Source organism: Cotesia glomerata, linkage group LG4, assembly GCF_020080835.1.
Source record: "Cotesia glomerata isolate CgM1 linkage group LG4, MPM_Cglom_v2.3, whole genome shotgun sequence".
Taxonomy (NCBI): Eukaryota; Metazoa; Arthropoda; class Insecta; order Hymenoptera; family Braconidae; genus Cotesia; species Cotesia glomerata.
In genome coordinates this window covers 9,506,062-9,528,846 of record NC_058161.1, presented here as the reverse complement: position 1 = coordinate 9,528,846, position 22,785 = coordinate 9,506,062, and the positions used below count along the sequence as shown (strand labels likewise).

Here is a 22,785-nt window from a genome sequence, read left to right as displayed (position 1 = left end):
ACCGGAAAGAAAATGTAAACTTGGTTTATTTCATTCTTAGTTAAAGCATCGTGCAATTCACGTAAAATTATAATTGTTTCATCAGTGATCAATTGATGAGACTTAGTATATAAAAGTATTTTTAATAAGTGTAATATTAATTATGTCTTCAGATACTTCTTATTCAGATCTGGATTCGCACGAGAATAGTCCTATTGCAAAGTAAGAAATAATTTAATTAAGCTCTCGTTATCAAACAAATTAATTAATGATTAAACACATGTCAATAATACAATATCTTCATTCATAATATATTTATATATTCATTCATCTTTTGAACTACTGTTAATTTTAAGATTATTTTTTCTAATTAATATTAAAAACAAGTATTTGATATTTTTCTATCATAATTTTTTTTAAGTAATAAACTAAAAAAATGTAATTATTTGAATTTAGTATTACGTGACTCATGTTAAAGGAGTGAAATATTGTGTCTAATACATTTCAATTTTATCAGTTTATTAAAATTTTAAGCTTAAACACAATTAAAAGAGACAGTAATCTTGCGGTTGTTATCAGTTTATTTGTACCGCAGATTGTTAGTTATTAAAAAAATGAAAAACAAAAAAAAAGCCATTTGCTCACACCGTGATATTGGAGTTAAGGTCTCGATTAAATAGTATAAAGAATATATTTTTTACATAACTGAAAAAAATATCTAAAATTCAATCCCACCAGTTACGTTATTCAACCGGTGTTTAGGTCTTAAAAAACATAAAAACTCTCAGCAGACTCGTTGGTTTGCATTCTAGTATGATTGCTCAGTACGATTATTACAGTATATCGATGATATTCCCATAATCAAGTCGATTCGACGACAATATACACGCAATTTCAATCGTGCTATTTATACTGAGCGATTAGGTTTTCTCGTCTCAGTCAAGCAAATGCTTTCCATCTAGACGTGCACAGTTTTTAAACTATTTTTATCTGTACAATTACTGCTAATCAGTTTTCTCATTTCATAACATAAAACTCACATTAAAATATTTACAAACTGTAAAAGTTTATTTAGTTCTGTTAATTTAATAATTTCGTTTATAAAAAAAAAATTTTTTTGTGAAAAAACAATATCAATTAATGTTGATAATTTATGAATAATGTTATAGTGTTTCGGACACATAAAAATTAAACATGGAAAATAATATTGGGTATGTATATTATTAATTATTCTATCAACTACATTTCTTGGCTTAAGTACTTTTAATTGATTAATTATTGAATCTTCGTATAATTATTTAAAATATTGTTTTTAATTTCCAATAAGATTACAAATGTTTCTTTTGATTTTTATTTAGTTTATTGACTAAAATTTAAAAAGAAAACAAAAGTAAATTTAAAATTAAAAAAGAAAAAAAAATTATTTTCTCAATTTTTGGATAAGAACAAAAAATGGTATTCTCGAGAGATTAAATAACTGCGATGAGTTCTGTTAAATGATAACGTCAGAGAATAGCATTGGTCGAAAATAAAGATTAAAAAGTAAAGAAATCAATAAGGGGAAATAGTATCGGAAAAATGTCAACTTAACATTTAAATGTATATCTTGTTTTACTTCAAAGTGAGAATATTCTTGGGTGGTTTAGTAGATTATTTGTTTTCTTCTTTTTTTTTTATCTTATTGTTACAACGAATCATTGGTCATTCATCGAAGAAAAAGATGAAAGAATAATATGTCTTCGTTGGATTTTATTTATCATTTAAGTGACGCGTGCACTTATCCTCACCTAACAATTCAAAACGTTCGTCTTAAATCACTTTGTGAAAAACGCTCTCGTTTAGGTACGTGTTACTTCTTCTTACATCTAAATAACCGATAATGGACAATGAAAAAATCAGCCTGTAAGTTGTTTTAAAATTTTTAATTAGTATTTAATTGGAATCCTTGAAGATAATTATAATTATAATTGTTTTGCCTGTATTAGTTTTTTAGTCTTACCATCTTCTGTTTAATTTAATTTTTTATTCTTCTTATCAATCCAATTATTTCGCCTTATTAGTTCCAATTATCTCAGTGTAATTCTGTAAAATTATAATCTGTTGCTTTTTCTGAGTGAGTCTCAACACTCGATAAGAGATAGAATGAAATCACGTGGGAGTCTTCGGTGCGAAATAAAAAAATTGTGGGGATTTGAGGCAAGTCCTCTCAGATCCTCTCTATCCTCTCTGACCCCTTCTAACTGACTGTTTATAAGTGAATGCCAACTGGTAAGTCCGTATGCAGTACTCAGTTAAAAACTTTCCATATAGTGATGTGCTGCTGGGTAGTAAGGCTGTTAAACTTTCTCGCCTGGAAATTATTTTCATCAACCTAATTACAACTGTATATATCTATATAAAAAAAAAAAAAAAATAAATAAACATTGTTAGTTATTTATTTTATAAATATTTACTAGTCATTTTGCTACCATAAATGTTAGTCTACTTGCTAAAAACGTAATTACTTAATTGATAGAACTAAAATCGAGTGTTGAAGATAAGTCAGTTTGTGCGATGACACAGGAAGCTATACAAAGATAATAACTGCCTCGGAAAAAACGGCACAGGCGGGTATGCATGTAGGCTAGTTTCAATAAACCGTGTTGTGTCATATTCTGGGCGTGTAAATAAATTCATAATTATTCATTATTAATTAAGTAAAAACAAATATATTTTTATAATATTAATATTAATACTATTATTATCATATTACTTGACTGTGCATACTTACATAAGAAGAAAAAATGCCTGGATATTCAAGACTCGAAGTGGATGTTAATGAAAACGAATCGAGATCGCGAAAGATCAACAAACTGGATAATTCAAAAAATCTGGAAAAGCCGATCCATATGGCGTTGGTATTTTATTATTCTTATATTTTTTATATTGCTTTTAAGCTGAAGATTACTTTAAATTTTGTCTTCGAAGAAGACTTAAAATTTTTACGAAATCAAATACATTTTAATATCAATCAATAACGATCTTGGCATAAAAATTCAAAGGCATTCGTGACAATAATTTTAAATTAATCCTCTGCTGAAACCCGAAGTCAAATAGAAGCTTCTGATTTCTTTTTTACGTCTAAATAATTTGTTAGATTACCTTGACTTTCGTCCTTGAAACCAACAGGTATTAGACCGTAATATTAATTCATTTTTTTATGTATGTCTTGCGAAGATGGTTTATCATACTTGTGAAAAAGAATAGTCGTAATTATAGATTATTAAATAAACTGAAATAATTATTTCAGGAAGATTGAAGAAAAAATTTAGTCATACTTACGTTTTATTCTCACAGTGATCTGGTTTTCATTCTTCTACATACATTTATTACGTAAAATTACCGAGAACTCTTGGCTCAAGTAAAAGAATGAAGAAAAAAAAACGGCATCATCGTGCTGTTAATCTATTATTCGTTTACTACATTATTACTTTTTAATGGTGTCCTTCTGATTAATTACCATATAATAATAATTAGAAATAAAAAAAAATTTCTGCTTAGAATCAAGTAATTAGAAAAAATTTTTAACAACAAATTCAAGTCAAGGTTGGAGTATTGCTACCGTTATCTTTATCGGAAGATGAAGAGAAAAAAATAAATAAACAATAAAGACAGACGGCTATAATTTTATGTTTATTATTGACATTTGAATGTGACATAAAAATATTACCGTCTGTTGCTAGTATTTATTTATTCATTCAATTAATTTTTTGTATTAATCGATTAACTGAAATGTAAATATTTCAGCGATTTATTTACTCAACAAACTATTGATTAAATGTTTTTATTTTTTAGATTAATGTTTATAAGAATTGATAATTAATAATTAAAGATTATGATAATTGATCAAATTACAATGATTGTATGTTAATACTTGAGTGCACGCAATCGAATTAATTATTTTAATTTGAAACATAAAAAAATTGAAACATAACATTGTTGCATAATAAAAAAAAATATTCATCATTTATAGTGATCATAAAAATGAAACTTTAATGCTATCACAGATATGTTTTATAAATTTCATCGTTAAAACTTTCGTTTGGTTCATATTCTTAAAGTTATTTTACGTTACTTACTAAGGATAAAGTTTACTTATGTTGTCATTATCTGATACCGCATACAATAATTTTTTTTCAAGTTTTTTATTTCCACTGATAACGATGCATATTAAAAACTACAAGAAAATTAATTGTTTCTTTTTATTTGTTTGTTGAACTATTAAAACTTTTTTGAAATATGATGAAAAATTATATTGTTTGTATTTAGATAGAAATTATTATTCAATTGTTTTGGCTTGATTGATCGCTATCAATTAATTACCTTAAAAATATTGATAAATAATAATAATTTTTTTTTTTTTAATAGATTCAAAGATCAAGCCGCCTTTGGATACGGCACAAGCATTCCACCCAACAACAATGAATCAATTTCTACGGATACATCCAGTAAAAGAGTAATTTTTTGTGTGCATGGAAAATTATCTGGATGTTGTACAGTTATTAAAAATACTGATAATGAAGTTTCTGTAGGCAATTACCCAAGTCGTTCTCAGGGTAAGCAATTTTTTTACTTAATAATTACTACCAGCTAAGCAGCAAATACGTGACTACTCGAAAATTTATTATTTCAATGACATTTATATAAATAACATTTTATATTATGCATAGCATTCTTTTGGAATGTTATAATTTGTGCTTCCGATTATGCAAACATTACGAGCATAATTCAAGCAAAAATAAAAATAACAACAATACATGATACATTTTTTAAATTAAAATTTATTTGTTTATGTTAGTATTTAGAGTATTATATTAATAAATTAATGATCAATTAATTGATTAATAGAGTATTTTTCAGCTGAAGATCATTGTCATAGAGAAAGAGATGAAGCTATTGACAAGAAAGCTAGACGGAAATTAATAATTGCATGTGTATTATGTGTTATATTTATGATTACTGAGATAGTTGGTGGAATATTATCAAACAGTTTGGCAATAGCAACGGATGCAGCTCATTTACTTACAGACTTTGCATCATTTTTAATATCACTGCTTTCGCTATGGATCGCGAGTCGACCTGCAACGAGAAAAATGCCATTTGGCTGGTACAGAGCCGAGGTAAATAGTGGCTACAGTATAAAATCTAATAACTGATTTACTATGACTAGTTATGTAATTAAAAAAAATATTTTTTTTAAGATTATTGGAGCGCTTACTTCGGTTTTGCTGATATGGGTAGTAACTGGAATACTTTTTTACCTCGCTGTTGAAAGAATAGTCAACAAAGACTTTGAATTGGATGCTGAAATGATGCTGATCACTTCTGTCATTGGCGTTGCGGTAAATCTTGTGTTAGTTTTATTTAAAATTTTAATTAAATATTGTTAAATGTTTATGAGTTTTTTACTCTGAAAAAATGACTTCTCACGTTTGTTTTAAATATTTTTTTTAGAATGGGGTTGACACTACATCAACATGGCCACGGTCATGGACATGAGCACGGACATGGTCACAACCATGAAAAAGATCAGAATATTAATGTCAGAGCTGCTTATATTCATGTTATTGGCGATTTTATTCAGAGTACTGGCGTTTTTGTTGCTGCCTTGATTATTTATTTCAAGGTAAAACCTTTTTTACTTAATAAAGTTACTTTAAATATATAATTAAATAATTATAATTTATAATTGTCAATAATACTTCATTTTAGCCAACCTGGAGTATTGTTGATCCCATTTGTACATTTTTATTCTCCGTGCTTGTATTGTTTACAACAATAGCTATTATCAAAGATGTAATGAATGTTTTAATGGAAGGAATACCCAAAGGTTTTGAGTATTCAGAAGTTGAAAATATTTTCATGCAGATTGAAGGCGTCGTAAAAGTTCACAATCTCAGAATTTGGGCTTTGTCACTCGATAAAACCGCACTCTCAGCTCATCTTGCCATTAGTGAGTCAATTTTTGTACTTTCATTTAATTTTTTTCAATTAAAATAATTCTATTTATTTACACTAATAATTTGTATTTTTTCAACAGATCCTGGTGCCAGTCCACAACATATCCTTCGTACAGCGACGAGGAATATTCACGATCGGTATAATTTCTTTGAAATGACATTACAAATCGAAGAATTCAATGAAAAAATGGAAAATTGTAAGCAATGTAAATCTTTACAATAATATTATAATTTAAAGATAAATTAAATAGCTATTGTGAATTTATGTTTTTTTTTAATGAAGTGCGTAAGTAAATAAATAAATATATGTGATGATAATGATATTTAATCTTAAGTCTAGATTCAAATGATCAAGGTTGTTTGCTCAATACAATACCCAATTTTTAGTTGGGTAGTATTATTATTGTAATATTTATGTTTATATAAATCAATTTTTTTTTCTTACATAATTATGTTTAAATCAACAACGTAAAAATTAAATACGCTGTGTTAAAAATAATTAATCACTTAATTATTTAACCATACTTACTGTAATACAATTGGTGTAAAACAGTAAATGGGCAGTATTTTTGGCTTTATTAAATATAATTATTGAAATCAATAATATTTTTAATTCACTAAAATTACCACACTGTTAATTAGTTGTTATTTCAGAAGTCTCGCCTTCTGCATCGTCTATTTTTAATTTATTTATTTCATTTATTTCATCATTTTTTTCAACCGTGTCTTCTTTTTCTTCATCATCAGATTCACTTTCTTCACTCGGAGGAAAATCAGGCATCGCTAATAAAAAATAATTTGATATTAGTAATTGATAAATTGAGTAATTAAAAATATTATATATACCTAACCGGTCCAATCGTTCTTGTCTAGCGTCAGCTAGAAATTTATCCTGCGCAGCGATTATGTCTTCACTGTTTTTACATGCAGCATAAGCAGTTAATAATTCAGAATTGAGTTCTATGAACGCATGACCCCATGAAAATTTTCCAAGATAGAAATCAGCTTCTTCAGGGAAACCGGTTATTATTAATGTTGCTGCAATAGCTTCCACACAACTTAATTGACATGGTTTTCCATAATTAATTGGATTTGCTGCTACTAGAAATGGCAGTAACCGTGGATTTGGGCTTTTCATTCGGCTGAAAGGCGTATTATCCAATTTTGCCCAACTGCAATCTACAACTGCACATCCATTGTCTTTTACTATTTCGCGATCGGTTGGTGAAACACACTGTAAAAAAATATAATTATCATCTTAAATTAAGTAACATTTATTGTTAGACTTATTTATAGTTTTATACACATACTTTTGTTCCCACTGGAGTTAATACTAATCCTGGAAACCTAGCATTCAATTTTAACGTTTTGATAAGACCATGCCTCGATAATTTTCTTCCTGAACATTTTTTTGGATCGCAATGTTCTAAGTCCCACATTGCCACTGGAAAAGGAATTGGTGATTCAACTTCGAGATCTGAAAGGAAATATTCCATTTGAATGAAAAATATTCATGTAAATCTAAAAATAATTTAGTTTTATATTATCGTCAGATTTTATTAGTCCAGAATTTTATAAATTTGCTCAATTAAAATACTTTAAATGTAATTGAAATGAAAGCCATAAAGAACTCCGTTTTTTATTATCAATTTTTAAAAATATTAAGACAAACAAATAGTCTATAAGTTCTTAACATGAAAAGACGTCTGTTGTTATTTTAAAAATAACTCTTATCATAGCTGAATAATATTTATTAACAACTTAATAATAGTACAATTTATTGAATCTGTTAAAGATTTTAACCCTTCAGTACCCACGTTCTTTTTAGTGTCTCACTTGCACTGCAGCGACATCCTATAAGTTGAATGTTGTTGCGTGAGAAAAATTCCCATCGCGAGGGTACTGAAGGGTTAACTATTGCATTAATTTTTGAAATAAGCAACAGCTGTTCCACTAATAAAATGTTTATTATTTAAATGACATTGAATTATAATAAATAATTAAAAACACGTAGCTTCAATTTATATCTTCTACGACCTGGTTTAAAAAATTAAATAAAAAGATTCTGTCCATGAATATTTTTATGTAACAGTTATAAATAATATTATGTGCATGTAATAGATGAATAATAACTAACATGTCTGGTCATCTTCAGGATCAGATTTGTCTCTTTCTTGTCTATATCTCTCCTCCTTTCCAACAACCTGTCTTTTACGTCTCTCAAGGATTTTATCCCTATTTTTCTTCTTACTCGACATTGCTAAAAAATAAATATATAAAAAATAACTACTATTTACTGATACTTGCGAATTGATGAATCAATCACACTTTGTTATAATTTGAAGGTTATGAAATTTCAGCACTAATCTATATATATATACTAAATAACAATAACAAATCAATCACCTGTTTAACATTTTAGTTTATGTTATTATATCAAAAATATTTTCAAATTTATGAAAATTGTAGCAACACAATTAAAAATATTGTTTTTAATGTTCAAATTGTTATAAATTTTCAGCCTGGAAAATAAAAATTGTGATATTTATTATTTGACTAAAAAATAAAAATTATAATGTAATGACTGTGAACTTAGCCGACAACCGACAATCGAAAATTTTGACAATCGATATTTCAGCGAGGAAATCGATTTTTTTAAATTAAAAAAATAGCAGTTGTTCTTTTTCTGAATACTTAAAAGTGCATTTATTTGTAAATGAAATATGATATTTTTTTTGGGATGAAATTTTGAAAATAAAACTTTGACGAGTGCTCTAATCAACACTTTTAGATAAAAAAATCTGAAATTCAGTACTAACCTTTTTTTTAAATAAATTTAGACCTGCATTTAATTATTTTTTTTGAAAAATCACTAGAACGTTGGGCAAGCAATAAAAATTAAAAAAAGAAAAAATTAGGAAAAATAAAAAAATGCAGGCCTTTATTATATCCAAATCTACAACTGCATTTTTTCAGAATTCAATTTTTTTTATTTCCTACCAAATTATCAATTTTTTTCTAAATAAAAGATTCTTTTTTTGGATATATATTTAGTTTACAAGCTCACTTTACTTAAACAATACACAAAATTCACTCAATTTTCGAAAAACTACACCTGCATCTTTATAAATTTAGGTTTTATTCATAAAAATTATATTTTAAACAAAAGAAAAACTTTTTTTTTGTCAATTTAATTCAATATTTATCTATATATATAAGGGATTTCCACCTATGTATTGAAATATCACGATATTTCTGAAACCATCAGGGGTAGAGACTTCAAATGTAATAGGAATATTTCTTTCGCCGAGTAGAGGTCAGCTCAGAACGGATTTTAAGAAATTCCACTCACAAGAAGTGTTGCTCGGGCGTTAAAAATGCAAAATTTCCGTTTTCAAACTATATAGCTCCTAAAGGCTCCAAATTTGATAGGAATTTTCTATGAGTTATGTAGAAGTGATCTAACAGAGGATTTTATGACAACCTATCCCCAACAGGGATTGCGGGGGTGCGTGCTAACAATTAAAAATTTCATTTTACAAGCTATAGCTACTGCAAAGAATGAAAATCATTTCACTACGGAATTCATTAAATTCTATTTCTTATAAGGATTGTGGGGTTTCTCTTGAGGTTCTATCAAATTTTATGTCTATAGGAACTGTAGTTGACAATTGTAGTTTGACAATTTCACTAGTGAATCAGTAGATTTCCACTGATTTAACCAGTGGACATATAACAGCGCGAATGCGCGCAAATATTTTGTTCATTGATTTAATCAGTGGATTTCACTGATTCACGAGTGAAATTCTCATGCACTGGTTGGAATCAGTGAAATTCCACTGATTAATTTTAAGAGTCTGTAGGAGCTAAAGTACTACTTAACCCTTTAGAGTCTGACCTTGAAACCCCACTCTTGGGTCTTACTATGGATTTGCGCTCTCCCCACTACTCTCACGCGAAGACGTTTCAAGATCCTCTGACTCTAAAGGGTTAAAGGTAAAAGGGCGGATAAAAAAAAATTGTATTTTTTATACCAAATGTTAAATAATAGTTTCACAAGACAAGTTATACTCAAATAACAGCCTCATATACAAAGCTTGATATAAACTAATAGAAAATAAACCAATCAAAAACAAATTAAGTAATAAAAAAAATCACAATGACAGATAACATTGAAATATTTTGAAATTTCCCATTTTAATCATCCTATTGAATATAACTACTGGTGCCGTTGACAGAACAGTTGTTTCATCATGATCAAGCATCCAGAATCCAAATTTTATAATAACTATTTATTAAAATAAATAATTTGACGTTTATAACATTGACATTTTGACCATTTTTAGTTATTTTTTCAAAGTTAAGATTGCAATTGAACTATTTTCAGGCAATGTGTAGTACAACTGACTTATGTACGTTATTTGATCAAGAATATCAATCAGTGAAATCTACCTTCCATTTCGGGTTTGGCCGAATGCCGTTTTTTCGATATATTTTCTTTTTTAACTTTAAAAAAATTGTATTGTTGAGTTTTTACGCCGCTACTACCACAGAAAGTTTTTTTTCACATTTTTAAACTACGAATATGTTATTTTGTAAACTGGTCGGATGAAAAAATTATACGCCCTTTCACCTTTAGATCACCAAAATTTCGAATTCTTAAAAGTAAAAGGGCGTATAATTTAAGACATACGCCCTTTACCTATATAATTTTTTTTTTTTTCAATTTTAAGCGCAGAATGTGTCTACTACTCGATTAGCAATAAAAAAAAAAAATATGCACCCTTTTACCTTTGCAAAGGTAAAAGGGCGCATAAATTGTTATAAGCCCTTTTACCTTTAGGCACACGAAATTTTCAATCACAAATTTTTTAAAAAATTGGAAAAAGTACTAAGAAAAATAATTTACATATAGTTCTTCGAAAAATACACAAGTACTTTTTAGTTTTTTTCGAAAAAAATTTTTTTTCAAATTCATATCCGCATCCAAAAATTAAAAAAAATTTTTGGATAAGGATATTTTTGAAAATATCTAAATTTGAAAAAATCCAAAAAATGTACATGTGTATTTGTAAAAATAAACAAGTACTTTTTTGTTTTTTTCGAAAAAAATTTTTTTTCAAATTCATATCCGCATCCAAAAATTAAAAAAAATTTTTGGATACGGATATCTTTGAAAATATTCAAATTTTAGAAAAATCATAAAATGTACATGTGTATTTTTATAAAAACTATATGTACAATTTTTTATTTTGAAAAAAAATTATTTTTTAAGGAGTTACTTTGAACCACAGCTCCCAGCACAAAAAACGCAATTTGAAAAAATGTACATACAAATAATTGAAAATAAATGAAAATGATGAAAAACTTGGATCATCCAAAACTTTTAGAGAGCTTTCCAAAAATTATTTTTGGTCATAAAAAATTTTTGGAAAATTTTCAAAATTAAAAAAATTTTGTACATGTAGATATTTTCGCGCCAAATAATCTGACATGCGTACATTTGCCGTAACTCCATTCCTAGTCGGGATATCCTTATCTGAAAATTATTTTTGTCAGCTATGTGCCAACTTCAGGGTCATGTCTGAAACAGTAACGTATAATGATTTATTCTACCCAGTTAATATTTAATTAATTATTAATTACTAATTTATTGTTCAGACTTATCTTATTAACATTATATGTATGTTATTAAACATTTTTCATCCATAATAATCATAAATATTTCTTTTTCCAGTATACTGTTAACTGATAACTCATATTTCAATATTTTTATTACCGCCAATAACAAATTACGAGTTTGTCAAAGACTTTAATCATGTGGGGGGAATTTAACAAGTGGCTGTTCCAGTCTCTCAATAACTTTGCGCACTCACAAGTCATTTGGATCATATCATACACATATTATTTTTTACATTGTATCAAATAAATAAACAATTTCACAACCATCACGCAAACTAGTTTTGAGGACACTGTAGATTGATATTATTAAGGTAAGACAATTTTTTGCTTGTTGTTTAAATATCATAATTAATTTATTAATTGAAACCAATTAAAAATTTGTTTTTTTTTTTTTTTTTACCAAGGCAATATGAATAATAAGTGAGACATTATCCTACGTGACTTTTGACATATTAGAATCGACTTTATTTCGTGTGATTTTTTATGTTTAATAAGTTTTATTTTTTAAGATATTAACATATGTTTGTGCATCCCAGGATATGATAGATCCAGGTACAATATCATTAATGAAAGGTGTAGATCTATTAGGATTTCAATCAATGTGTGTTCCTATCACTTTCACTCTAATTAATCACAATGTCAACTATTCATTATTTACACTTAAAGTGTTTATTTGTTAATATTTTTATTTTCAGAAGATAATTTAATATACTCTTGCACTGCACAATCTTATACGTTATCTAATAAATGTATTTAGTATTCTTTAAGCTAAAAAAACATCTCTGCCGTATTTATAACATTTATAGTTTAGTTATAAATATTCTACTTTAATTTGAGTTCATATTTACATAATTTATGTGAATTTTTGTTTGAATTATCATCAATGCATCAAACTCGTTTATCATATCATAATGTGTGTTCAGTGTATAATTATTTTAAAAATTCAAAAAGTAAATATTGAAATTATTTATGATTAAAATATAAATGTTTAAATTTGATTGTGTGTTTAGATCATATGTATTAAAAAAAAATAATAATTTATGAATTAACATAAATAAATAGGCAAAAAATTACCTGTTTTTTAGAAAACGTTGGCAAAGAAGCGATAATAAGAGTAACAGACTGGCTTAGAGGAATTTGGGAGATGAGAAGGAACGGTGGACCAGTACAGCAATGGGTTGACTCCATTCCATCTCCCACAAAATCTTCAATCGACATTCACATTGAGTCTCATGACAGTTCATCGTCATTAGTACCTGAAGAACACCATCACTTGAAAAAAGTGACATCACTCAAGAATCCAATTATGACTTTATCAGCTCCTAGTTCACCCGCAGTAGCGATGTCAAGTATTCCAAGGTTTGTTATTATTGAAAATATTATTTCCTTAAACAGTAATTCACTTAAAAATTATGATAATTAACATTTAAGATAATAAACTTCAGTTTCCCACGCAGTAGATTAGTACGAGATCCGAGTTTACAATCTGACAGCAGTCACTGCAGCAGCGTGGAAAGTCTTTTGGAGTTACGTAAACCAGATCCAGAGGCTATTCTCTTAGGACTGGGATTCGGTGGTGGTTCCAACAATTCACAAGCAGAAGGTCCACTTTCAAGAATTCCAAAAAGATTTTTACAACCGTCTAAATTACGCGGTATCGCCATTGATGAGTTTATGAGACAGCAACAAGAGACTAACGAATCAATTGATACTGCGTCTTTGGGATACCGCGGACTCACTGGTAATAAATTATTTATTTATTATTTAAATAATCATTTAATTTATCAACATTTCAACTATTAATCAAGTAGACTTTAAATAAAATTGAATATAACCTTGAATTTCAATAGAAATAATTAAATGTAGGTCTAAAAATAAATGTAGGACTATTAAATTATAATCGGAAGTGATGAATAGGCATTGGACTATTGGTCTGTATTTGTAAGCTTATGGTGATTTTATAGGTAGCAACGACGCGCTCAGAGTGCCAAAACGCGTGCAACGTCGTAGATACTCTGGACCTAATGATTTAGTAAGTCTCTTTAATGATGTTGGACGTCACAATATTTACAAAATAAAATTTTTTTTTTCTCTTTTTCAATTGTTTTTGTATTTTAATTTCTTTTATTTTGCTATGAGATTAATCGTCATAACGATTTTTTATATATTATAATAACTTGATTTTTATTTTGACCTTATATCCATTTATTAATCTTTTTTTGCGCCCAACATATGAGAGATAAACTATAATCTTTATTTTATTAAGTTAATGAATTAAAACTTCCAACCAAATTAGAACTTATTTTTCTTTCGTATATTATGTTTGTTAAATAGAACACATTATTTTTTGGTACTATGCTTATTTTAGACTAATAATAAATTTTTTCTACTTTATTTATTTTATATATGCTTTGGCTTGGGCATGTGAATTTTGTTTTATTTATAAACGTCGATGGAATTTTCCATGAATCTTTAATGTTGAATGTATATGATTGAATTATATTTGTAATTCTTATTTTAATTTAGGATCGCCATATGTAGCGCCATCAGAAATAGTTCAGAAGATTATGGAGCGGTTACGAGAACACGAGAGTCATGAATCCGACGTACAATCAATCTGTAATAACAATAATAACTGTAATACGGAATCATACAACTCTCAAGCAATACCGGAAATTCGACTTTCTGTACTATCGCCCAACAATAGACAATTTCTTGAGCGAGAACGTTCACGAAGTCCTGACATGCGAAACAAACGAATGATAATAGGTAAAGTCATATTTTAAACAATAAAATATAAAGTTTGATAAGGAAGTTTGAAACCTACTTTGTTATATAAATTTATATGAATAAGAACTTAATACATACACGCGTATGTATAAATTGACATTGACATTTATAATCAAAACTTTAAAATTAAAAAACAAAAGTAAATAAAATAAAATGAAATTATAATAATCAATTAATATATTTAATGTTTTAGGACAAAAATCTTTTGCTTTTAATGGAGATGGTGATCTTATAGAAATAATAAATTCCACAAATCACCAAGATTCTACTAGTGAAAATTCAACTGACTTTAAAAATAATCTAAAAAATTCCTATACGCCAAGCTCAATTACTGATCATCCAGATTATACTCTTCAAAAGTATAATAATGAACAAACAGAAAAATTAAAAAGGAAAATAACAAAACAAAAATCTGATGAAGAACTTTTTGATTCTTCGTTATCAGAGTCTGATTTTAATTCTAGTAACAATTCAAATACAGTAGAAAATAATTCAAGACAATCGCGGAAATACGTACGTGGAATTAGAAGTAAAAAAGAACATGAGGAAACGCCTAGTAACACTCGAAGAGCCAGCGACGGTGCTCATATTGTGGATGAGAAACATTCGAGTCATAGTAGTGAAGAGGGCCGACGATTTAGCGATGGAATTATAAAGTCAACTTTAAAACCAGCTTCTGATAGAAGACGCAGTTTTCGGCGACAAGCAAGAATCAATGACGTCGAAGCAGCGTCTTATGAAAATGATTGTAATGATTGTGAACGATTAGAACCAGAGGTCAAGTCAGAACTGTCTTGTAATTTGGAAAGACGTGATCTTTGCTGTGAAAGCGATGAATCAGAACAAATTTGTAGACATGACGCAGAATCTAAAGACTGTTGTTGTCACGCAAGCAATACTAGTTGTTGGAGAAAAATGCGTAAAATGATGAAGAAAAATCAAAAATTAGAAAATATGGTTGTAAAGAGTAGACAAGAAATGGCGGAAATACGAGGAATGCTTAGCACGGTTTTATCAGTAAGAATGGAACCTGGTTTTTAATTGCTCAGAAATTTTAATGCCTAAATACATAATTACTATTAGAATGACCTGAATTGCCTCAAATATTCTGGCTGTTTTTTTTTTTAATCTTGTTACTTTTTTTAATAGTTTATTTATACTCACGTTATTGCGTTTTACATAAATTCTTTATCGTCCGTTAAAAGAAACTGATACCAGTAAGTGATAGATTAAATAAGTTGAAAACAAAAAAATTATTTAATTGGAATGTCTTCCATTAATTTTGTAGCGTTTACAATATCTATAATTATATTTGTTATTTTTTTATTAGAGGTAGAAAGTTTATTACATAGTGCCTAAAAACAAATTATTAAATAGAATTATTTCGTTAGAAATGGACAAATATTTTTATTAAATTTAAAAATATATATTTAAGTATAGAGATAGACGTATAAAAAAAATTTAATACTGAGCTATTGAAGAATAATGATCAAGTTTGTTGAATCTCTTGGAATAATGTAAAAAAAATTTTCCAATTCCATACATATCACATATTTCTTACTCTACTTATTACAAAGATACTTACAACCAACTTTACATATTTTAAAAATTATTTGTTACTTACCTTTATGATATTTTAAAGATTTACATTTTTAACTTTTATTAGTAAGATAAATAATATATTTAAGACTTGAAAAAAAATATTTTACCGAAAATTATATCTTTAAAAAATTTTTTAAATCATTAAACCTTTGGAATCTTACTGAAAATTTTATCTCAATAAAGTATAATTAAAAAAAATTAAAAAAGTTTACTTGCTTTGGTAACTCACTATTCATAAATTATATAAATAATAATCAAACTTAATAAATAATAAAAATATTGTATTATTAATTTTTAATACAATTAAAATTTAAGTATCAACATATTGAATTCATTGAATTAAATGTATAAGGTAAAAGCCCCAATAGATGATCACGTACCAGTATATATGATCATATATTGGGGCTTTTACCTTACAAGAAAATTCAATTGTTTTTTTAATGTTGAATATTGAGGTTGCTTATTATTAAATGAGAAATCAATGCATACCAATTAAGTCGCCATAATTTTATTTAAATAACCATTATCATAAAGATCCACAAAAAAAAAATCGAAGACCACACTGTTCTTTTTTTTTGCACTTACATTAAATATCATTATAATTACAAAACTTTGTCGGAATTTAGTTACATAGTTTCGTTCAATTATTGTAATTTTGTTTAATAATTATACATTAGAATTTTTTTTTCAATGAGAATCTAATTACCGTTATTTTTATATTAAATAATTAATATATATTTATATACGTCATATTTTATGTTAATGTTTTAAAAAATTTTATTTGTATTCTTGTCAGCATTATTATTAATCATCAAACATTTATTTATTTACTAAAGTGACAAATATATCGTCTTAAGTATGGTCTTCATGTATACACAATTTATACTTGTTAAAAGAATCGCGATATCCGACTATTAATTCTATTTTTGTCCCGTAATTTTTTTTTTTAAAGATCAGCAAAGACGGGATCAATAAATGCATTGAAAATCGCAATTTTTTATCGTACTCGGATTAACTTTACACAGTTGAATGATATATAAAAAAAATTCATTTTTTTTTATATTTAAAGACAAATGAAAAAAATATGACATTATTTTAAACTGTTCAAACATCTTTTTCAATCATTTTCCAATTTCAAAATCTACAAAAAATAAAAAGTAAAAAAAAAAACAAACGAGTTATAACTGAGAAAAAAGTCTGAGTTTAAATTACTTATAGGAAATATCGATAGTTATGAATATTTTAATAATTATGAGCCTCGAATTCTCTCACAAGTTACGGTTGATATAAATATGGGTATCGTTTGATATTTTAAAATCAAATAATTTCACTTTCTTAACTTTTGTTAATCACGGAAAAGAATCGAATAAAAATAAATTACAAAATTTAGTTACATAATCCGTAAATCGAAGACAGAGAGACTGAGGACTGTTAGTAATTATTAGCTATCGAGCTTACTTTACAACTTCTTGTTGCTGTTGCTGGTTGAGATGAAGCTCAACGATGGTTTCGTTTTTTTTTTGCACCTTAAATGTCACTTGAGCAGCAAAGTATTTTTCTTTGTGATCCGCTGACCAACCGGAGTACTGAAATTAATATTCACCGTAAGTAAGTAAGTAAATATAACAAATAATTTATGCTAATAAAAAAAATGAAAAAATTCAAATTTCTTTCAAAATAGTGAAAAAGACTGATTATTTTTACCGTGGATGTGCTTTTGTACAAGGTCTTGCCTTCTTCTTTAAAGGGTAAAAATTTTTGCAATAAAGCCTTGCCATCTATCCTCCATAAAGTTGGATCACTATCACCACCGACATCTGCTTTAGCTACAACGAATGCTCCTGACTGCAGTAAAATAATAAATTAATAAAAGTACAGATAAAATAATAATAAATAATGAATTTGAAATAATTCAATCAACTTACAGTGTAATCCTTAGGTGGTACACCAGATGACTCATTAAAACTATTGTCAGAGTCTTCATCTTCGTCTTCATCTTTTTTAGAACGTCGTTTCTTTTTAGATTTAGCAGGTGCATCTGAATCAGAATCTTCATCCTCATCTTCTTCTCCTTCATTGTCTTCATCATCCTCGTCTTCTTCGTCTTCTTCTTCTGAATGTTGTCGTTTCTTGTTGGCAGCAGCTCGTTGTGGCCTCTTTTTAGTTGAATGCTGTTAATTTATATTTTTGTAAGTGAAAATATAAGTCAATTTATCAATTATAATAAATAAAATTTACGCCAATGGTGACACGCGTTGATTACTACTTATCAGATAAAAGAAATTACTGTAGATATTTTCAATAAATATAGTCATAACAAAAAAATTTATTTACAAATTATTTCATTTAAATTGATTTGATAACATTATTGATTAGTATTAACCATATAAAAATATTAAATAAAATAATATTAATATTAGTTTATAAATAAATATATTTAAATATATAAACGGCGCCACTGTACTGCCGGCAACTCCATCTTGCCGCTAAACTTTAGTTGTCCAAAAGAAAAGTAATAATCGCTCTATACTACAAAATATGCATTAACTAGTACAAGATACCAAGCATTCCATGCCTTTATAATCTAACAATATATCTAGCAAAGAAGCCTTCGCCATTAAACTCAAAATTTAGAAAAATAATATTTACTTTTCAGAAAAACATCAAAAAAATATGTGGAGCATTCTGAAGCATTGGCGATCGCTACTATTTTATATCATAATTTACATTATTTTTATCAAAGCCACTATATAATAACTCGGCAAATAACAAATATGAATAATCAATAATTATCAACAACGCAATATAAACGTATATTGATTAATACTATTAGATAGCCGCTTTACCGGTGTTATTACCGGTCTACTGGTACTAGCCGATTTGAGTCTACTATAGTCTACCATTTGAGTTAGATACCGGTCTACCATTAGATAGCTATAATTAATATCAATGCTACTAGTGCGTAGAGAAAAAATTCTCGGAACGAGCAATAATAAATATTCCTTAATCGTTAATAATAAAATAAATATCCGAACTCAATGGATCTCCATGGGACTAAAATAAATGAATTAATATATCAAGAAATACAAATTATCAAAAGTATCCAAATACAAGGTATTAGTATAATAGATATAATAAAAGCGTCTGTACCTCTGCCCCTTCTAACTCTTCCTCGGATGCTTCTTCACCTACTTCATCCGGATCATCCGCTGAATATTCGTCCTCATCGGACACTTCTTTGTTTTTCTTCATATTATTTCCTTTTCGCGAAATTTTTGCGATTTATATAAAACAATTTAGTGGTATATATGTTTTTATTATTGCTGGTTTGGTGTGTGTAAAAAAAAACACTAGTCGACGTACGTTAATCACTGCAAACAATATGGCGGTCTGAAGGCGCCGAACGCGGCGGCTCGTGAATCGTTCTTATGCGCAATAATTACTACGCATTGTTATTGCGCTTGCGTAGCCATTTTTCAATTTTTGAGAGCGCGATCTTCAGATTCTTTTTTTTTAAAATATATTTATTTTCTTTTATGTTACTATTAAACTACTAATTACTTTTATTATAATTTTCTTCAATTATGGTTAATTTATTTTTATGTTAAAATTCATTATAAAGAAACTTTAATTTTTGTAAACGAACTAACATGCAAAATATTTTTTTAATTGAAGTTAAAAAAAAAAAAGATAAAAAAGACTAGTATTGATTAAGGAGAAAATTGTTTTTTTAGTAGTTAATAAAAATAAATATTTACACAATAATTAAAATAATAAAATTATTTGAGAAATAGGAACAAAAAAAAGCTAAATTTTTTTCGTACAATGATCAATATATATGGGCCATCAAGCGCTTGCGTAGATAATGCCTATGAACATAATAAACGCGGTTTTAGTATTTAGAGGGTAGTAGGAAGATCGACACAAGAGGAAGTGGTAGATAAAGTAAGGGTTAGCAAGGACAGGGGAGGAGAGTGAGGTGAATTGAATAAGAGAGAAAGCTTAACGCAATTTCACTCTTAAAATAGTAAAGCCATAAGACAATGTTTGAGTTGTATGGGGTGAGCAGAGATGGTATGGTTTTTCACTCTCCACCTCCTAGACGAAAAGACGTTGACATACTTGAAGTAAGTATAAAAAAATTTTTATTTATCTAAAAATGACAATTTTATTATTTCATAAAGCAAGAAATAAAATTTTTATGGTATTGCAGACATGTCTCCAGTTATCTTCACCAGAGTTAATGAGGAAATTGCCAAACGGTGACACTTTGCATCACCTCAAAAATAATTCACGAATCTCTACTTTAGTTGCTGAGAAAGACAAAGAACCAACGCGAGAACGAGGTAAATTTAATAAATCATTCGAAAAAAAAAGTACTGAAGATTTAGGATCAATAAATATTATAATTTACTTTCCACTTTTTATTTATGCAATTGTACTTTCAATATTTGCAAAAAAATAATTTATTCAATTGTTGACAGCAAAATTTTCCGGTAGTTTGCATGATGACTATTGACCACTGACTTACATAAACAGAAGCGTGACACCACGGTGAACTTAAGATTTACAGGGATTTCTTTTTACGGATGATTACTTCCAATTTATTCCGGTAGAAATATCATTGATACTAAAGTTATTTCCTTCAGTTACACTTTAATCTATTAACAGTAATTTAAAAAAAAATCGTGAAATAAACAATTCTCAAAACAAATAATTATTTATTAAAAGATATATAATTATTTTCTAGGACATAGCACAGGAAGACGTTGGCTCGTAATGTGTGGAGTATTTTTTCTAGGATGTGCATTGGTAGCCGGAGTAGGTTTACCTTTAGCTCTGGAGCTACGTAGTTCCCATTTACTCGAAGCAAGACTTCAAGTAGTGAAAAGAATATTGAGCGAAACTCCTTTGATAGATGGTCGCAATGATTTTGCTTGGAATCTTCGGAAGCATCACGGTACCCGTCTCCGAAATTTCCCATTTGATAAAGACTTATCTTTGAACTCCAGTTTTAATAATTACTGGCAGACTGATTTAGTGAGACTGTATCGAGGTAATATGGGAGCACAATTTTGGTCAGCTTACGTTCCTTGTGAGTCTCAATTTTTGGACGCCGTTCAATTAACTCTTGAACAAATAGATATTGTAAGAAGATTGACGAACAAGTATCCAACGAGGATGAGACTCGTTACTTCAAGTAAAGAATTGGAGCAAGCACACAAAGATGGTGTGCTTGCCAGTCTTGTTGGTATTGAAGGTGGTCACAGTATTGGAGCTTCAATGGCTGTGTTACGAAGCTTTCATTTACTTGGCGCACGATATATGACATTGACACATAAATGTAATACACCGTGGTAAGAAAACTGTTATTATTGTCACCATTATCTATACAAGGTTTTATTAAAGCAATAATTTTGTCTTTACAGTTAATATGAATTTTCTGAAATGTACTTTATGATTTATATTTTTAAAAATTTCACTGGAAAATAAGTTGTTTATTTTTATTTTTTTTTATTTAAAGGGCCGACTCTTCATCAGTTGAGGATCCAAATGAAGACGCACCGCTTGATTTTCACAGTGACGGTCTGTCAAGCTTTGGTAAATCAGTTGTGAAAGAATTAAATCGATTGGGAATGCTCGTAGATCTTTCTCATGTTTCTATTCGCACGATGAAAGAGACGCTGTCGATAACCAAAGCTCCGGTAATATTTTCTCACAGTGCTGCTCGAGCACTTTGCAATTCTTCCAGCAATGTTCCTGATGACGTACTTAGAAACTTGGTAACAGCCTAGGCGCTTAAAGAAATCGTTAAATTATCAATAGAGAACAATAAAAAAGATTAAAAAACTTTTTTGTGTATTTACTTGAGTTTTTTTTAGTCATTGAACGGAGGTCTGGTGATGATAAGCTTCGACAGTGCTCATCTCAGTTGCAAAAATGAAACCTCTATGCACGATGTAATAGGTAAGAGAAAAAGTTTAATTGAAAAAACAATTTATGGTCAATGGTTTTTTGTTAATTTTTATCCAATGTATTTTTATATCCTTTTTTAGCGCACATAAATCATATTCGAAGAACCGCAGGGGTTAATCATGTAGGTCTTGGTGCTGGATACGATGGTATAATGAGGTCAGTTAAATTCTGCAAAACAAAGAAAACCACAAACAAATGCATTTTAAGTATTGTGATAAATTTATACACTTTTTTCTTCGGAATCATCATAGCGAATTAGTATTCAAGTCGGAGTATTTATTTGTTTGTGATTTTTTCTTTTTTGTTTTTTTTTTTTTTTTGAATTAGTAAAACAAATGAGATTTCATATCTATTTGATATTTAAATATGCCCTTCACAGTCCACCAGCAGAACTTCCTGATGTCTCTGGCTATCCTTTATTATTGGCTGAATTAACGCGGGATCGTCAGTGGTCTGCATCAGACATAAAGAAACTCGTGGGTGGAAATTTGATTAGAATAATGAAAGAAGCTGAAAACCATGCCGCTTCTTTGTCCAATCAGTCGCCAAACGAAGAGTGGATACCTCAAGAGCTCATCGAGGACACATCTTATTGTCGTTATCACGATGAATAATTTTTTTGAAAATAAATCATTACTTATCAATTATATTCTGTAAAAAAATAAATATAATTTTTAGATTAGTCAAACTGTTTACCATTTTATAATAAAATTATAAAAATTATTTACACTTAAAAAAGACTATTAGTTATTACTTG

The 22,785-nt window shown here is 28.1% G+C and overlaps 5 protein-coding genes and 1 long non-coding RNA gene across 17 annotated transcripts; 3 read left to right on the top strand and 3 right to left on the bottom strand.

Annotated features, from left to right (window-relative positions):
* Positions 1-35: 35 nt before the first annotated feature.
* On the top strand, positions 36-6,579 carry LOC123264086 (zinc transporter 2-like). 5 transcript variants are annotated; one of them, XM_044727153.1, is made up of 7 exons: positions 36-201; positions 4,387-4,574; positions 4,867-5,138; positions 5,220-5,371; positions 5,473-5,644; positions 5,731-5,971; positions 6,059-6,579. In XM_044727153.1, exons 1-7 carry the CDS (start codon positions 143-145, stop codon positions 6,199-6,201), a joined length of 1,227 nt encoding a protein of 408 aa, XP_044583088.1. In that variant the 5' UTR covers positions 36-142; the 3' UTR covers positions 6,202-6,579. The 5 variants fall into 5 exon arrangements, with proteins under 5 accessions (XP_044583088.1, XP_044583090.1, XP_044583089.1 ...); XM_044727155.1 differs by lacking the exon at positions 36-201 and adding an exon at positions 1,136-1,190; XM_044727154.1 differs by lacking the exon at positions 36-201 and adding an exon at positions 1,749-1,881.
* On the bottom strand, positions 1,751-2,873 carry LOC123264089. Its single transcript, XR_006509269.1, has 3 exons — positions 2,750-2,873; positions 1,979-2,633; positions 1,751-1,879 (listed from the first exon to the last, which is right to left on the bottom strand). It is a non-coding gene; the product is annotated as an uncharacterized LOC123264089 (long non-coding RNA).
* Positions 6,538-8,426, bottom strand: LOC123264088 (18S rRNA aminocarboxypropyltransferase). Of its 4 annotated transcripts, none has more exons than XM_044727158.1 (5): positions 8,385-8,426; positions 8,116-8,238; positions 7,289-7,455; positions 6,825-7,212; positions 6,538-6,761 (listed from the first exon to the last, which is right to left on the bottom strand). In XM_044727158.1, exons 2-5 carry the CDS (start codon positions 8,234-8,236, stop codon positions 6,613-6,615), a joined length of 825 nt encoding a protein of 274 aa, XP_044583093.1. In that variant the 5' UTR covers positions 8,237-8,238; positions 8,385-8,426; the 3' UTR covers positions 6,538-6,612. The 4 variants fall into 4 exon arrangements, with proteins under 4 accessions (XP_044583093.1, XP_044583092.1, XP_044583094.1 ...); XM_044727157.1 differs by having other exon boundaries at positions 8,307-8,400; XM_044727159.1 differs by lacking the exon at positions 8,385-8,426 and adding an exon at positions 8,342-8,366.
* Positions 8,427-11,503: 3,077 nt separating this feature from the next.
* LOC123264078 lies at positions 11,504-15,776 on the top strand. 5 transcript variants are annotated; one of them, XM_044727141.1, is made up of 7 exons: positions 11,504-11,570; positions 11,716-11,971; positions 12,197-12,212; positions 12,746-13,019; positions 13,106-13,401; positions 14,187-14,429; positions 14,644-15,776. In XM_044727141.1, exons 3-7 carry the CDS (start codon positions 12,200-12,202, stop codon positions 15,489-15,491), a joined length of 1,674 nt encoding a protein of 557 aa, XP_044583076.1. In that variant the 5' UTR covers positions 11,504-11,570; positions 11,716-11,971; positions 12,197-12,199; the 3' UTR covers positions 15,492-15,776. The 5 variants fall into 5 exon arrangements, with proteins under 5 accessions (XP_044583076.1, XP_044583079.1, XP_044583077.1 ...); XM_044727144.1 differs by lacking the exon at positions 11,504-11,570 and having other exon boundaries at positions 11,691-11,971; positions 13,121-13,401; XM_044727142.1 differs by lacking the exon at positions 11,504-11,570 and having other exon boundaries at positions 11,694-11,971; positions 12,170-12,212.
* A 1,107-nt stretch (positions 15,777-16,883) lies between these two features.
* On the bottom strand, positions 16,884-19,449 carry LOC123264083 (glutamic acid-rich protein-like). The gene is made up of 4 exons (XM_044727150.1): positions 19,203-19,449; positions 17,978-18,223; positions 17,757-17,897; positions 16,884-17,638 (listed from the first exon to the last, which is right to left on the bottom strand). Exons 1-4 carry the CDS (start codon positions 19,302-19,304, stop codon positions 17,507-17,509), a joined length of 621 nt encoding a protein of 206 aa, XP_044583085.1. The 5' UTR covers positions 19,305-19,449; the 3' UTR covers positions 16,884-17,506.
* Positions 19,450-19,846: 397 nt separating this feature from the next.
* LOC123264079 (dipeptidase 1-like) lies at positions 19,847-22,713 on the top strand. Its single transcript, XM_044727146.1, has 7 exons — positions 19,847-20,179; positions 20,266-20,398; positions 20,803-21,409; positions 21,577-21,835; positions 21,935-22,019; positions 22,109-22,184; positions 22,408-22,713. The coding sequence occupies exons 1-7, from the start codon at positions 20,096-20,098 to the stop codon at positions 22,640-22,642; spliced, it is 1,479 nt and encodes a 492-aa protein (XP_044583081.1). The 5' UTR covers positions 19,847-20,095; the 3' UTR covers positions 22,643-22,713.
* The last annotated feature ends 72 nt before the right edge of the window (positions 22,714-22,785 follow it).